Genomic DNA, 18912 nt, shown 5'->3' on the forward strand with positions numbered 1-18912 from the left:
GTTCTTAAATTAGATCTATCAACAGACTTGGATTTATCATCCCAGAAGTCAATCATCTCGTGTTGCTGAAATGTAATTTCATTGAAGATGTAATTATTTTTGTACTGTTTAACTTGATGCACTAAGTGTTCTTCCCGCAAGTATAGACCACCTTTTGTAAGAATTAACACAACTTTTTTGAATTTCTGGGTTTAAATGCTCAATTTCAAAATTATGTCTTTGCTTTTTGTGTGCAATTTTGAGGCGTCTTTTGGAGATTAACTAGGTATATAAAAGGACATCTAATAAAAATCAGGTTCGATACCGATGCTGATGTGTGAATAGTCGCAAAGGGTGTTACAAGCTCAGTAGTCGACCTTTTCGTGTTTACATGAAATATTGATGCGATCGCTCTCCTTTCAGTTTTTATTCCCCGATTCATATATCAACTTTGTTAGATTTGGGACAACTGTTATGTTAGTTTTTGACTTTCAATGCTCTCAAATGCAAAAAAATCAATATCCAGGACTACACAACATATCGGACACAACAACAGGACCTTCAAACAAACAACGACCGACGCATTCAAGAAAAGAGACAAATACTAAAAAAAAAAAACGACCCAGTCAGGAAAAAAGATATTTACACCAAAAAAAAAATGATCGACACCGTCAAGAAATTAGACAATAACACGAAAAAACACGGCCGACTCAGTCAGGTAAATAGAAATTAACACGAAAAAACAACGATGAATTGTCATCGGCTATGTTAAATAGTTGAAAAACTATATATGTTCTAACCTTTCTAAACATTTCTTTTGGATGATTGAATTTTTCATAATACCGGGGTTACCTTTCTGTTTTGTTCAAAATAAAAATCTGTAGAAAAAGGGCTTTCCAAGGTATTTAATTAATATCATTAAACCTTATGCATTTAACTTCATATATTACAATGTACTAAACGATGCATGATATTTTTTGTTATCAACACAAGGTCACGAGGCATGAATATTTTATACGGAATGATGACAAGAAAAGATTTTGAAAAATCTTGAACAGTGCATATATTACCTATTCGGAAAAATTGTGTGGTAATTAAAAAGAGACAAACCATTAGTAAACTGTTCTGTCTGACCTTCTTTGACATATTCTTCTTCCTGATCATTATTATTTACTGACTTCAAGTATTGATATTTTGAAAATAACAAAAAAACCACGTTTCTTTAATTGACGAATATTTATAGCAATGCACCGAGGCGGCATAGCAAATTTAAAAAGTCACATTCCATTCCTGGTTTCTGTTTCGAGAAACTATGGATTTCAACATCAACACATTAAATGTTATTGAGGAAAATATAAAAAAACATCATTCTATTTATTCAATAATCTAACTAACAAATATTGTTGCACGTTTGAAGACATTCATTCAAGTATATATTTTTATAAGCCAGTGCATTATTAAGAAAAACACTCAGACTGGTATGTTTGTAAGTTGAGATTATGATTGGGTCAAATGAGAAAAAAAGGCAGTAAGAAGGGGAACATTTTATTTAAGAATTGAATGCTTCTTTTTGTAACTTCATTGGGGTGTAAAAGCGTTGACCGAAGTACATTTTGTATGAAACGCGGAAGCGCTTCATACTAAAAATGTGCGCACGGTCAACGCTTTTACAACCCTATGAAGTTACAAAAAGAAGCATTCAATACTTATAATTACATTTTTTTAGCAATGATCATGAAAACACGAATTTTTTTTATTTAATTCACCTGTGGGACCACGTGTTATCATGAATGAAAAGTTTTATTGAGCAATGCAATTGTTTACGGAATAACACGTGATGTGCAATTAGCCAATCAGAATAAAGTATCATAATGAAACATACATCTAATGTAATTATATCTATATGATTTGCAAGATGGGAGAAAAATACAGAATTACTGATCAACAAATAATCAAATACATCAAAAACAATGTTAGCCTGTTGTTCAACGGTTGTCGTTTGTTTGTATGGTACATAAGTGTTTCTCGTTTTTTCTATAGAAAATAAAATCACAAAAATACTGAACTCCAAGGAAAATTCAAAAAGGAAAGTCCCCAAATCAAATGGCAAAATCAAAAGTTTAAACACATCAAACGAATGGATAACAACTGTCATATTCCTGAATTGGTACAGGCATTTTCTTATGTAGAAAATGGTGGATTGAACCTGGTTTTATAGCTAGCTAAACCTCTCACTTGTATGACAGTCGCGTCAAATTCCACATTTATTTTCACCGATGCGTGAACAAAACAAACAGACGCAATAGGTAAAAATGTCAAAAATAGGGGTACAGCAGTCAACATTGTTTTATCATCTTAATCACTATAAAAACAAAACATGTAACGAAGAAGCACAAAAAGGCATGCATCAAAATTAACATCCTCATTTTGCTTATATTATACGATTTTATTTATCCATGTTAAATGCACCCATATAGATTATACGTTGTTTTTCCGATTTACACTTGTCATTTTAGCTAGCTTTTGAGTGAAAGCCAAGTCCGTGTTGAAGGCGATACGTTGACCTATGAAAGTTAACTTTTAATATACTGTAACTTGGATGGAGAGTTATCTCATTGGCACCTTATTTATATTTACATATTTACTTGTTCTGTTATGAATTACCTCGCATAATATCTTTCGGGCGTTGTCTTCAAATGCAGCAGCAATAATTATGCGACCATCTTTTCTCTGAAATCAAAGCAGTCGTATAAATAATATAATAGTTTTTACTTGCAGATGACAACTATGCATACATCAGGAGTATTGCTCATATGCATTTGAAAGTACAATATTATCTCCAACGTGTTGAAAAATAGTGTTGTGAAAATAATGGCTTATAAATTCTGATAAAACTAAATGTATAGTAAAACCAGGTTTAATCCACAATTTTCTACATTATAAGTCATTTATTACCAAGTCAAGAATATGACAGTGGTATCCATTTGTTTGATGTTCTTGATCTTTTGATTTTGATATTTTATAACGGACTTTCCGTTTAGAGTTTTCCGTGGAATTCGGAACCAAAAGAAAAACGCTTATTCACCAATCCAATGCAAGTATTTATAGATATGCAAATCATAAAAGAATTGTACATTTATATTCTCCAAGGCGTGGTTTGGATCGTCATCGAATGTATCTGAGACTATTATGTGGTTATGTGGAATACTTTTATATTTTACAAGGCGTGTTTTGGGTCATCACTGAAAGTATCTGAGACTATCGCTTGGTCATTAACATACATACTGTTATATTCTAAAAGGTGTGCTTTTGATCATCACTGAATGTATCTGAGACTATCATGTGGTCATTAACATACATACTTTTATATTTTGTAAGGCGTGTTTTGGGTCATCACTGAATGTATCTGAGACTCGCCATGTGGTCATTAACATATATACTTTTATATTCTACAAGGCGTTTTTTGGATCATCACTAAATGTATCTGACACACTCATGTGGTCATTAACATTCATTCTTTTATATTTTATAAGGCGTGTTTTGGATCATCATTGAATGTATCTGAGACCATCATGTGGTCATTAACATACATACTTTTATACTTTGTAAGGCGTGTCTTGGATCATCATTGAATGTATCTTAGACTAGCAGGTGGTTATAAAAAACATACTTTTATGTTTTGCAAGGCGTTTTTTGGATCCTCACTGAATGTATCTGTGACCATCATGTGTTCATTAACATACATGCTTTTATATCTTTTATATTTTGTAAGGCGTGTTTTGGATCATCACTGAATGTATCTGAGACTATCATGTGGTTATTAACATACCTACTTTTATATTTTGTAAGGCGTGTCTTGAATCATCACTGAATGTATCTGAGACCATCATGTGTTCATTAACATACATGCGTTTATATTTTGTAAGGCGCGTTTTGGATCATCCCTAAATGTATCTGAGACTCGCCACGTGGACATTAACATACATATTTTATATTCTGTAAGGCGTGTTTTGAATCCTCACTAAATTTATCTGAGACTATCATGTGGTCATTAAAAAACATACTTTTATCTTCTGTAAGGCGTGTTTTGGATCGTCACAAAATGTATCTGAGACTATCATGTGGTCATTAACATACATACTTTTATATTCTGCAAGGCGTGTTTTGGATCATCACTGAATGTATCTGAGACTATCACAGTAATGTTGTTTTGTTCAAACACTTTCTGTAAATCTGCCATTATCTATGTCAAGGGTAAGAATAACAATTCATATTTTAAAATGAAAATGGTCAAAGACTATCTATGTTCTATCAGAATAGTTTTCCAAATATCGAATATGCGAACAGTTTAACTCGTTGAAGATTCTCTCCGTTTATCATATGCAAAGAAATTTAACAAATAAAGGCAACAGTAGTACACCGCTGTTCAAAACTCATAAATCTATGGACAAAAAACAAAACAATATCGTATATTAACTGTGCATATAATGGTATTTATTTTCAATAACAGTCTTTACAAGATTGGATGCACGAGAGCTTGTAATTCTTCCGGAGAAAATATAATAGTACATATTCTGTCATTACCTTCTCTTTAATCTGTGGTATGCATTTCAGTGGGCTATAGCTTTGCAAATCAGCAAATCGATCTAATACAAACTGAATTCTAATAATTATCATGTTAACATGTTCAGCTCTCGACCTGATTATGGCTTTAGGATAATCCGCTAGACATTAACCTTTTTAATCCATCCACTCGTTAATTTACATGATAAATATCAGATTACATAAAATTGAGAATGGTAATAGGTAATGTGTCAACGAGACAACAACCTGTATAGAATCAAATAAAAGTTAGAAAATTGTTACAATTTCTTCAATTTATAGTTTTGCTATTTTTGAAATTTCTAAAGTTTCTGGTAGTACACAATGAACATGAATGAGTGCGATATATAGAAATTGGGCACATCACTAAAGACGTATGATCAACTTTCCCTCAAAAAATCAAAATATATTTCTTAAATTCTATGTATAACAGATTCGTGGGTGTATTTTTGTATTGAACAAAACAAATACAATTGCTGTAATGCATCACATTCTCTGAAACTGCAATGCATTCAACTATTTATTGTTCAAATTCCGTGAGATTTTATTTCTTATTTTTTTAATGTTTACTTAAACAGCAATACAGTTATTCAATTAGATCTTAATGGCCTCTTCTAAGCTGCATTATACCATTTATGACACATGTATTCAGAATGGAGTTGACTTTAAATGAGACCAATTAAAACTAAATGCTTCAAATATCTATCCTATTGTGGACTACCAGACTTACAGCATTAAAACTACCATCGTCAGTATATAATAGAGCAGCTCTTTTCCAGCCAAATTTCTGCATTAAAGCTGCCCGGGCTACATTGGTTACTTTTTCTGAAGGATGAACTTTGAACAGTAATGGATATTTGACTCTATCGTCCAAACCTGGAGCACTTGATGCATGTGATACCTGGAATGATTTGGAAACAATTATTATAAAAATTATCTTTTATAGAATGTAAATTATAGATTTTATATCAGTGATATTCTATATTTTCATTTGCTTGATTGTAATTTTTATAATTGTACCATCTGAAATAGAACTTGAAGGGTTGAATGAATGCGTAGATCATTATACTAATGTCATGTGCATCGAGATGTTAAATATTAGAATATAATTTGAAATCTTTCGTTTTATTCATTAATTCGTTATTTTCCAGTTTTAAGAGGATTCATTTAATGAAATAAAAATAACAAAACCAATCCAAGATATTACAATTTTCAATTACAACTACAGATTCAATATAGTTTGTGGGTACATATTTAAGGTGGTACCCAACACCTGAGCTAAAATCAATTTGGTTTGTTTAATTTTCTTAAAATTTTGACAAAGTATTTAATTTGATCTTTTAACAAAAATATAAAAATTTCAAAAATTTTGAACCAACCATTTATCAGAAAAATTACACTGGTTATATAGCAGTTTGACAAAAACTTATTTTGATCATTGAGAAGCTTAACATTTCTTTAACAACACCACGTCATTAAAACGTTCTGCTGATTTTACAGAGTTATCTCCCTGTAGTGTACCACCTTAATATACAGAGTGAAAATTCATTATATGCATTTCTGTCGTCTCACTTTTAGATAGAAAATTGCACTTTCAATTATATTATTAATGATAGGTTGTGTGCAGGTTGCAATGTTGTACAAATTATAATTTGTACAGATTTCTTGTACAAGTTATCAGTGTTTTATCAACTGCTAAACACAAATGAATGATGCAACCACACATGCAAAAAATGACAGAAATTTGCGAAACAAATGACTGTGTGCTTGCATCATTCATTTGCGTTTAGCAGTTGATAAAACACTGATAACTTGTACAAGAAAACTGTACAAACTATAATTTGTACATATACAACTTGTACACAACCTATCTATAATAATATAATTGAAAGTGTAATTGTCTCTTATCAATTTTTTTTTTATTATTATTCATTTCCTGATATATAAATACCTAAGTAGCACAGGTCGCATACTTAGGGACCCCTGTATTTTAACAGCCTCACTTGACCAGGGAAAACATCAAATGAGTTTATACACTTTTAGTCTAGTTTTACATATATAATGATATTTAGATAACCAACATAATTGATTTTCACACCTGATAAGCATCACTGTATAAAATCACTATCGTATATCCGGTTCACTGAACAACCATGTGCTGATTAATTAAACTGGAAAAACTTTAAAATTTGATAGCGAAAATAAGTTATAGTTTGAATTGAAGAACTTTGATGTGATAGAACAGAAATTGAAAGTATTCTTAAATATATATATATATGGATTATAAAAAAGGATAAATCACAACATCATGTGGTGAGTACAAATATATTACGAATCATAATCATATATGTTGTAATTTGCTAATGTGACTAATATGCACAGATATAGATTCAAATAATAATTGTTTTTCTTTCTGTTATAATAACATATTGTTCACTACTTTATACACAAGATACAATAAGATTAGTATATATTGAATCGAACACACCTTTCGTTTAGAGCAGTAGAACTAAGTATATCTTCCTATATTTTTTCGATAAAGAGTTTAATTTTCGTTTTGCATATATACTTTATTTCTGAACGTAGCAGAAGAAGTTTGAATTCGTTTTTCATGTGCAATTTTAGCAAAGCCTGTACAGACTGCATATTCAATTTAATTTTATCGAATTTGCATTTATTACGTATTTTCCAAATAGCCATTTGAAATAAAGTATTATTGCATTAACAATGGTATTATTTGATTTCTCTGTACAAATTCCTAATAAAATATCTTTTTCAACGAGAACCTCGTCGCTAATAAGGTTACAAAGTTGTAAATTTGTAACAACCGTTTCTATCAATGGTATAAGGTTCATCATAACAAACGGACAAATATGGCTGTATTTACATGCCAAAAATTACTCTGAGTACAGACTTACCTGTGAAGTTGGAAAAGTTTTAATGCCTGGAATCCACTAGATATAATAAAGTTAAATGCATTTTGTGTTTCAGAAAGATAAAATCTCTTTTGGATTTTGATGGGCATTTTTTTCCTTCATGCAAAAGGTATGAAAATTAACTAAGTTGTGGTACAACTATGATATGCTCCCTCAGGTAAAAAACCGGTTTGTATTGTTTTGATTGTCCTTAATTGACATGGACCAGAGGTATCTTCACAACTACATGTGAGTTAAAGAGTTCATCTGAGTCAGTGAGGGGACAGTATCAAAGTAATTCAGGTGTTTGTTTATTTTTACACCTTCTGCAGAAAGGAAAAAAAATGCCCAGCAAAAACCAAAAAAGATTTTATCTTTCTTTACACAAAATGCATTTAACTTTTATATATCTAGTGGATGCTAGGCATTAAACTTTCCCAACAGCACAGGTAAGTCTGTACACAGAGTAGTTTTTGAGGTAAAAATACGGCCATATTTGTCCATTTGTTATGATGAACCTTAACATTGTTACATTGATAAAATAAATGCTCAAGAGTTTCAATATTATTAATTTCATCACATAAGTGACATTTTCCATTTGACATATGCATTATTTGCAGTCTGTTTATATAATCCGGTGTATACATTTCCATTGAAATTCTTTAACTTTTCTATTAATATTCATTTTACTTAGATTTAGCCAAATTTTTTCCCAATTTATATACTCACTATACAAAATTATCCATTTTGTTTGACACTTAGGGGTCTCAGTTATGTTAATGTTTAATTGAAGATATTTTAATGTCAAATCCTTGATTTTAATGATTTTATTGTCTGGATTTAAAAATTCAAGGTTTTCAGAAATTTTGATTTTGTTGCTTTTTAAAGCAGGTTGATCATCGTTATTTTTTAAAATCTGCATGAATGTTTGTGGTATGGAACTTTTAATTCGTGACTTTTCCGAAATACAATTACGTTTATCTATTAATTGTCTATACATTTCATTGCACGATTTAAAATCTTTGGTATTATCGTCCCATATATCACCAATAGTTTTGATCTGACTTTTTGAAAAGGAAGAATAAAATAAAGATTTGCCCTGAAATAAAATATTTGAGTTTCCAAATAATCGCTGTTTCTTTACTTCAATTTCGTTAAATATACCCTGTGTGATCTTTGTCAAGTTTGACCACGATTGTAAAGCGCTTTTGTAATAATGTGGTAGGTTTTTTATCTCAAGACCTGAAAGGTCAGAACATTTACACAGAAAACGTTCATCCTCAAATTTCTTATCACATTTTTTTAACCAAAATTTACCTATTGCATTCCAACTAGATAATGGCTTATGTAATATCGAATATAAATATTTGATATATTTACTTTCTATCCAACTATCTAAATTTACCATCCCCATGCCCCCCCCCCTTTTTAACATCTAAACAACAAACCTTCCGGTCTACTTGATTTACTTTCCCATCCCAAATAAAATTTCATATTATCTTATTCAATTCTTTTTTGTATTTTTCGGGTATACCTCTTATTTCTAACTCATAACCACACACTGATATAATTAAATTTTTAACAATAAGGGCTTTTCCAGAGTAAGTCAATTTTCGACTTTTCCAGACATGAACACAATTTTGTACTTTTTCTAATATTGATTTCCAAATTTTGTCATTGTCAATATTATAACCATGGTGAATACCTAGTGTTTTTATGTTATCTGTTGTCCAGCTTATCTTTTTAAAAGTAGTTCGTCTGCGTTTATTTGCGCCAATATTTATTCCCTTAGTCTTTTTGTAATTAATTTTAGAACCCGATGCCTTTTTATATTTGTCTAATATTTCAAAAGATTTTTTTACAGAACTTTCATTTTTATTAAATAATTGCGTGTCGTCTGCAAACATATTCAATTTGGTTTCTATTAGCTCCCCATTTCCTTCCCCAGGCAATATAATGCCTTGAATGTCTTTTTCTGCCCTTATTGCACAGGCCAAGGGCTATGCCTGTAATATATATAAAAAGGGCTATAGGACATACCTGCCTAGCTGATCTAGAAATTGAAAAAATATTTTGAGACGTAGCCGTTTGTTTTAATACACGTCTTTGCACGTTTTAATAGCATTTGAACCCAACCACGAAAATTGTCCCCAAAATTAAATTCCTTCATAACGAAGTCTAGCCATTCCCATTCCATCCTATCAAAGGCCTTGTGTTGGTCTAAAAAGACAATGATATCCTCTTCATCTTCATCATCAATATATTTTATGATATCCTGTATCATTCTATTCGCTTCCGTTATATGTCTGCCTTTTACAAACCCCTTTTGGACGGGATGTATAAGCTTAGGAAGGACTATTTTTAATCTTTCTGCTAGTATTTTTGCTATAATTTTATAATCGCAATTCAGTAGTGTAAGAGGGCGCCAGTTTCGTATATTTTTCCCGTTCCGCGCCCTTAAATAGTAATGTTAAAACTCCTTTATATTGCGAGTCCGACAATGTTTTTTCATTAAATATTTCTTGCAATAACGTACAAAATTCTTCTTGTATGATATTCCAAAATATAACATAAAATTCAGATATAATCCCGTCCTCCCCTTGGGATTTATTAGTTTTTTAAATTTTTAGGACTTTCATTATTTCCTCCGCGGTAATATCACGGTCAAGTAATTTTTTGTCGTCATCGTTTAGTTTATTTTCGATGTGACTGGTTAAATCTTTAGCACTTTCCAAATTCCATCCCTCGAAGCTAAATAAATTTGAGTAGAATTTAACTTGTTCTTTTAGTATTTCGTCTATATTGTATTTATAATGCCCATTATCTGTTTTTTTTTCGACTTCATAATCTATTTTTTCCGTTTTTCTTTTCGAGATTGAAAAAGTAGCTCGACGATGTTTCCCCTTCATCTGCCCATTTTACACGCGCCCTTATTAGACGCCTCTGATTTGGTCTCAATTTTTAATTAGTGATTCTATTTCTGATATCTTATTTTCAACCTCTCTAGACGTAGTACTATTTAATTTGAGCTTTTCTAATTTCTTTTCAAGGTTGATAATATAACTTTTTTGAGAATTTTTGTTTAATATTTTACTTACTTCCATTGTTAACTTTTTTATTTGTGATTTTGTTACATCCCACCAATCTTGAATTTTTTCGAACCTACTTTTTTCATTTTTCCAGGTTTCCCACCAAATTTTAAATACATTCTTAAATTCTTCACTTTTGATTGTATTTATATTCATTATACATATACCTGATTTTTATCACATAGGATATAGTCAATTCTAGACTTTGAATGTCCTCTCTGAAACGTATACCGTTTATCTTTTGGATATCTGTCTCTCCAAATATCTGTTAGATCATATTGTGACAATAAAAAAAGTAATTTCTTTGTACCTATGTCATCACGATTATGAGAGGGATTTCTATCAATTGTTTTATCAAGAGTACAGTTAAAATCCCCTACTAAAATATTGTAATGGTCTACACTATCGTCTGTAAAATTACCAAAAAAATATGAAATGATTCAAAAAGCCGTTTGCCACTATTGTTGGCATATATATTTGAAATATGATAAATCGCACTTTCCGTTTTGATGCTACATTTTATTATTCGACCGTTTGGCGGGTTACTATTATCAAACACAACTTCGCCGGGACAATTTTTGTTTGTAAAGGGTTTATAATAGAGCAATGTCTACTAAGTAATATGTCGACAGTACTGAATTTTAACACTTTTAACAAATTTCAACATTAGAACATGCAATCCTACGGCAAAATTATATTTGGTCAGTACTGTCTCTCCATTACATGTAAATATTTTGTTTCAATCTTGGTAATTGAAGCCATGGTAATGATGACGCCTATCAATCCGATCCGTTTATTTATATTGCAGCATTACGATCCTTACTTGAAAGCTGTATTCTAAATATGAAAATTACAATCACCATATTCTATACTTGATTGCCTTTTGTCGACTTCAAATAATATTCTGCTTGGTTGTTAGTGTAATTTTTTGAACTTTCAGTAATACATTTAAAGAAATACATTTGAATATGTCATGAAAGGATATACTCAAAATTTGTACAGGTTGAAGACTATTATCCCTATATAAACGCTAATACGAATAAGAAGTACACTGAAAATATAACATTTGTAGAGGCACGATTTTTTTTTTATTATTCAAAACACATATTGTGTTGTGGTTAATCATTATAAAGGTAGTAACAAACTTAAACCTTTGATTAAAATGATAACACTGTATCCATATATTTGATTTTTTTAGTGCTATGAATTTTTAATTTAATTTTATCAACATGTAGCCTTATTGAAAATAATGACATCTGAAGCGAGATGGTATCTCAGCATAACCAGGGGGCTGATATGTGCATCTTGTTATGCAAAAAGTATAATCGTATTTTGCTCACTTTTGAAATAAAATATGTTTTTGAAAACAAATATAAAAAAAAATAGTCCAGTAAATAAACGCTGTTTAAAATCAATTTAGCTCTTTCTTTTTGAAACGCAATTTCACCTTCCAAAATCTATTATTTTCCAACTAAAATATCTGTATTTTTTTTGGTGTATTATTAGAAAAAAAGTTATTCACGTTTTTACCATCATTTTAATTTTGAAAGTTGTTTGTGTTGCCAGGTTCCCTGTGGTGTCTTTTTTTTTTCGGTTCCCCGATAATACTTACTTGTACCAGATTCCACGGTGGTACTGTTTCTGCTATTGTACTGGTCTGTGAACTACATCCTGCTCCTAATATCATTAACTTCGTTGGCTCTGAGTAAATTTGATGAAATAATGACCTGATTGTAGGTCCGTGTGCACACTGCAAGAGAATGTATAAACATGTATATTATATTAAATTCAATTCTTGTTAAGGGCATCATAGCTCATATAAATTCCATGGTGACATCTTTAAAAAAAAAATATATGGATTTGTTTCTTTAGTCCATTTTTAAACTTGCAAAGGTCTGTTAGGAAAGAGTTAGAGCCAGTTTACTCTGAGTTTATACGACAGCAGATTAATTTGATATAAGTCTTTCAAACATTTCTGAAATTGACAGTATTGCAACATCATGATTTAACCGTGTCATGCCGTACATGTTGCCATACATATATTTCTTATTATAGAAATATGAAAATATTCAAATGATAAATTGAATTCAAGAATCGGAATATACAGGACAATACACATACACTGGAATGAAAACAACAAGAGGGATGCAAGGGCATTAACGAATTTTTTAGCGAATTCAGAATATTTTTATTGAACGCTACTGACTATACGATTCCCCCTTAACCGTAAGTCCACTCACGTACTACGAAAGATAATATTGTGACAAAAAGTTGTCTTTTTCCACCAAACATCTTACCCACTGAGTGTTAAATGTGTGATTTTTTTATCATTATTATAAAGTTTATATTATTCGTGTACTTTCTGTATATGCATATAATTGATTGTCCATGTTATAAGATATAAGAAGATGTGGTATGAGTGCCAATGAGACTATCTCCATCTAAGTCACAATGCCTATAATCAATACCAACAACATATTTCTGAAATATCTAAGTTGCATATAATAAGAGATCAAGACATGATGACATTGAAGCAAGGTGACGGATTTCCCAAGTCTAATACCTTATGCAATCATCAAATTTAAAAGGATTTAAGCTTTTTTATTCATTGTTACGACTTTATTTGATATTTGCTTTCATAATTACTCAATCTCAACATAAAAGAAAACCATGTCACCAAGGAGATCGTTCGGAAATGAAATGTTATTTAAGATTTGCCTTGAGAGTATTTAAGACAGGTAATTTCCAAGATACCAATTAGAACAGCATAATAAACCATGAAGCCAATAACATTTAAAAAAGTAATTTCCCATCAATAATGAAATATACCCCTGTAATGCTAACGAAAGTCAAGCAACAATGTTCTACATGGTACATAATACTAAAAATAATAAATATATAACAGCAGACAACATGGTTATTATTTCTTATACAGCACAAACAACATTTTCTAAAAGACCAAAAAAGTGAACAGGTATATTTTAAAAAAAACGCATTTGACAAGCAGGTCGAACAGCTGATGTTCTTAAGGTTTGATTTGCGAGTTTTATTTAAAAAATCTGGAGCCTTTTTTTTCGGAATCGTTATAGATGCCAACAGTTTTTGGTTGACTGTAATGACGCACCTCTATGTCAAAGTTGAACACAAACAATTCAGCCTGTCCTAACCACAGTCCCTTCCGCTATTCCTCACCACCGAATGTGACTTATCAGCGGGTGTTTACAACCCGACGGGAGCAACAAAAGAGAAGGAACTCTTAGCTCTCGAACCACATGAGTATGCATTTTATTATCTATTGACCATGTTGTTGGCTGTCTCTGTTTGATATGTTGTCTTTAATTGCCTCTGTCTTTCTTTGATCTATTGTCTCTGATTGTCAATGATATATATTCCTCCTTTTTTTTGGTGAATATGAATTACATTTATTCACTTTGAAAGATTACAGATTTTTTAAGTTTTTATTTTGGTTTCGATAGACTACAATATGAAAAGTTAAAATTGGGAACCGAAGTTATAACATCAAATCATTAATTAAAACATGGGAAAAAGGAAAATTTAACAATGGTTGGGAAAATATTGGTCACAAAATCTTTGATATTACCAAAATTTTCATTTTTTGCTACTTCGTGCAAAGTTCCAGAAATTTACTTAAAAGAAATTGAAAGCCGCTGTTACATATATATTTTGGAAGGAAAAATTAACAAAGTAAAAGAAACACACTTATTGGCGAATTCCAAAAACGGGATTAAGAATGATTGATTTTGACAGTTATTTTACAGCACTGAAAGCCTCATGGGTCTCCAAATTAACAACAACCAATCTGCCGAATTGGAAGATTATTCTTACCAAATATTTTAACAATCTCGGTAAAAACTTTCTTGTCTTTAACATGAATTTAGATAATATTTAATCAAGAAATGAACTTGGAAAATACCCGATTTTTATTTACAAGGAATTTCAAGTTGGGATTAACAACATTATCTGGTCACTTTTCGAATATTAGAGAACAGATTATTTGGGGAATTTAAATATTAAATATCGCAACAAATGCTTGTTTTTCTCGAACTGGGTTAAAAGAGATTGGTGTATTTTAATGACATATTGGATCGTGAAGGACATTTATCCGAAAGTTTTATTTTAAAAAAGTTAATTAATAAATCAAACTGGATTGCAGAGTTTAAGATGTTAAAATCTTGCATCCCAAAAGAATGGATGCAAGTTTAAAAAAAGGAAACTCCGTTAAGAGTCTAATTAACATATGTAAGGTTATTAAGTTGGAAAAATATTCAAATTGAAACAAAAGATATCATTAACAAAATACTCTATAACACTTTAGCAGATACAAAATATTTAAAGCCAATCAGTATCAACATTTGGACAAGATATCTAAAATTAGAATACGTAACCACATATGTCATTTGTATACGATTTTATATTTAAAATTTGATGAAAAATTCCGTTGAAAATTTTCAGATGGAAACTGCTTCAATAAGTTATTCCTACAAAGCAGTTACTATTAAAATGGAAAATATCTGAGAACGACAAATGCAGTTTTTGTAAAATTTTTAGAAAATTTTTAGAAAATTATTTACATTTCTTTATTACATGTTCATTTTTGAAAGATTTTTGGGAGAAAGTTCATTATCTTGTAGCAAAAATGAATTTTCAAAACAAGATATTAGCAAAACATATAGTATTTGGATACAAAATATCAGATTAAGGTAAAACGATTTTATCTATTTCTTGACAATTTTAGGTTTTTGTATTTACAAGTCGTACTATGTATACGAGCAAAAACTGAAATTTTTTATGTGTATGCTATGTTTATATTTTAGGAGCTACGAAGGAATATGATTGAGAACAAAGCAGTATCTCAAAATGTATTTTACATAAAGTTAAAAAGATTGATATAATTGATGGAATTAAAAAGTTTATATTTTATTATATTCTGTGTATTTCCCTGGATACCCAGAACGTATTTCACAGGGATACTTTATTGAAGCTTGGAAAATGAAGAAAAGTTGTAACAAGCAATTTGAAGAATAAAGAATATTTATTTGTAAAAAAAAAGGATTTTGGAAGTGGGGCAACACCAAGTTTCATTCAAAAGTAAGTATTAACATATAACTTATAATTTAAAATATTCTATTTTCTATGAAGTAGTCTTTCTTCTTAATTCTAGTCATAATTATACGGAATACAGTCACCGTCAGCTGAAATTCGTAGCGGTTATCGGTAAAAATAATCTAAACTGTCAACCACGATTACTCATGATATAGTTTTCACATTCCATTCATAAATCGCAAAAAGAAAAACCACTACTGACCTATCTTTTAAGTGATTGCACTGTGATAATCCTGACCTTCACATTTTCCAAGACGATTTTGAATGGTGGAATCCGCCATTGTTTTTACCGGAAGTGTTTCCATGGAGTTCAATTTCATAAAATTTGCATAAAGCGCGGGAAACCTTATCAGATCAATGAAAAGAACATTTCAGGAAACTGCGTAAGTGACGAATGTCAAAAGTAAACAAATGATCCTCATAGAAACGAATTAAGATGGCGGAATTACAATGGAAAACATTTTGGAAAATGTGAAGGTCAGGATTATTACAGTGTGATCACTTAAAAGGTAGGTCAGTAGTGGTTTTTCTTTTTGCGATTTATGAATGGAATGTGAAAAACTATATCTCGAGTGAACGCGATTGATAGTTTAGATTTTTTTTACCGATAACCGCTACGAATTCCAGCTAACGGCGACTATAGTCTGTTTTGAAGTGACATGCTTTCCTAGCTGACGATAAAATCGGATAGTTTATTCAATAATCGCGCGCGTCCTTTAAATACTAAGGCTTTTCTACCTCATGAATAGATTACCTTAGCTGTGTTTGGCAAAACTTTTAGGAATGTTTGGTCTTCAATGCTCTTCAAAGTCGTACTTTATTTGGCCTTCACAACAATTTTTGAAACGAGAGTCACTGATGAGTCTTTTGTAGACAAAACGCGTGTCGGCGTAAATATAAAATTTCTATCCTGGTATCTATGATGAGTTTATTTACAGTCGTTGTAAAAAAAAACTATTTTGATAACTTAAGTATTTTGCATTGAACAGGGCTTAAAAATCTTTTATTATATTCTTAGACAGAAAAAAGACATCGACTATGTTTAAAGAAATCGATGTTTACCACATTTTAACCAGTAATAGCTATCAAAAATGCTACATATTCTTGCGTTAAGATATATTTCAAACCTTTTAATATTAATAATTCATCTGTATAGATATTTCAGGTAGATTTGATATCAGATACTTTTCATCTTCCTGATACTGTTTGATTAATGAAGATCTGCAATTAGTATTGTATTACTACACGTGTATCTAATTCCCTGCCAATTTATTTTAACATAAGATTGTAACAGTTTGGTGTTCATTAATCATTTTAAAAGTAATAATATACGAGTACCTATCGTATCGACTTATAAAGATGTTATTTGTTCGGGGTTTTTTGTGGGTTGGTGTTTTAAGCCACTTTCAGCGACCTTTGCTATATCATGACCGTTAGTATTTATTGATGCAGAAGGTCGGAGAACACACAGAGAACATCTGACTTGCAACAGGAAGTATATGAACTTCTTAAACCATTTAGCCGCTGAGGATGCAATATAAAGCAGGAGGTCTCAGATAAGGTAACCTGATTTTTTTTATCCCAATCGATTATGACTTTGGAACAGCGGTATACTACTGTTGCCTGTATTCAATTAATAACAGCATGCACTTTGAGCTTTTCGTGCGTTTTTAAGAATTTCAGATGGCTGTTAATCGAGGTAAAGTATTTTTTCTCTTTTCTCAGCTCACTTCATCATTGATATTCCTTGATCAAAAATGCAAAGTATGGTATTAATGCAGAAAAAAAAAGTGGCTGCTCACAGAATGCATAAACAAATTTGACCGAATTGTTTCGTCTTTTAAAAGCCAAGCGAAAAATACTGAGATAATCAATCTCATGATTCGAAAACAAACCGAATATTGCATGGCAAAAAATTTAAACCATCAGAAGACTTTTAACAATAAACACAACTCATAAAAAGCAAAAAACTGAGCAAAACAACTCCCATAAAAATCGTTTTCACAATGCAGAACATAAAAACATGAACTAGAAATTTTCTATCAACTATTTTGTTCAGTAAATCTACTTGTTTTACATTTCGCACGATGCATTATTATCTGTAATTCTAAAGCTGCATAATACTAGTAGGTGTAACAGGGAGATAGAAAGAAACATAAGCTAACCAATAAAAAGAGAACACAATAAGAAAAATAAAATATGCGGTGTTATTTGAAAGCGAACTCTAGTAGATATAAAACAAATGTAGAATCCATTTATCATTGCATCTTAGATCACCTTACCTTGCTGTTATTCCACACCATTCTTAATTCATAATTAGTTAGAATATCAGGATGGTTATTAACGTCTTCAATTGCCATTTCTGACGCCGGAAGTATCCCAGAACCATCCCACAATCCATCTTGCATCGGGAAGAACCCGCCAATATATATTGGTATTTTACATCGTATGCAAGAAATATAAAAAAGAAACGAACTAATGCTTAGTCCTACTGCTTTAAGCTTCATATCTGAGTTCATTGTCTCTACGAAGAAGTACTTTTATAGTCGGTTTATCCAATAGAAATGCAGAATATGAAAATCAATTTCTAGAAATGTTCAATACAGATTACTTTATTTCTATCATTTAGTAAATGGCATGTTAAAAGATTATAGTTAAATATTTTCTCCAGTGACAATAGCGAACATTTACAATGCTTAAAGTTTATGTATTGAATTTATCCTTTTGACTTGTATGTTGACTCCCATTTCCTGAATTGTATTATCCTTGGTAGAATATGCATTAACGTCTTTTTCAGGGAAAAAAATTAAATGGCATATAAATATATTTCAATAACAAATATGTATCTATCACATTATAAATAGTCAATCACTTCCTCTTAAAGCCATTTTACGTTAAAACGTGTAAACACTTTTGAAATCACTTTAATTGTAATGTTGACCGGAAATTTCAACACATTACCAACTAATTAACTCATTATCTCATAAATGAATATTATAATTTTGTAACTAAGAGAAAAATTATTGGAAAATCCGATTGTCTAAAAGTGGTCGTTAGATAACGTACAAATAACTGGGCTACTATGTTAAGAGTCGTATATTAATCTATATACGTGGTCAATCAGTGAAATCGAACAATTTATACATGTTTTTGCTAGGTTACAGCTGTTGATATTGCCTCTGGTCTTTCGTATGTTAACGCAT

The 18912-nt window shown here is 30.7% G+C and overlaps 1 protein-coding gene across 1 annotated transcript in view; it reads right to left on the reverse strand.

Moving 5' to 3' along the window:
* Positions 1-18223, reverse strand: part of LOC143077978 (gamma-aminobutyric acid type B receptor subunit 1-like) — a 37671-nt gene extending 19448 nt beyond the window's left edge. Inside the window, exons 1-5 of the mRNA XM_076253019.1 lie at positions 17992-18223; positions 12198-12335; positions 5312-5482; positions 4121-4222; positions 2644-2709 (exon numbers count right to left, since the gene is read on the reverse strand). Coding sequence (XP_076109134.1) covers positions 2644-2709; positions 4121-4222; positions 5312-5482; positions 12198-12335; positions 17992-18216 — 702 coding nt within the window. The 5' untranslated portion in view covers positions 18217-18223. The remainder of the gene's footprint in view (positions 1-2643; positions 2710-4120; positions 4223-5311; positions 5483-12197; positions 12336-17991) is intronic.
* Between the last annotated feature and the right edge of the window lie 689 nt (positions 18224-18912).

Source organism: Mytilus galloprovincialis, chromosome 6 (assembly GCF_965363235.1).
Source record: "Mytilus galloprovincialis chromosome 6, xbMytGall1.hap1.1, whole genome shotgun sequence".
NCBI classification, from domain to species: Eukaryota; Metazoa; Mollusca; class Bivalvia; order Mytilida; family Mytilidae; genus Mytilus; species Mytilus galloprovincialis.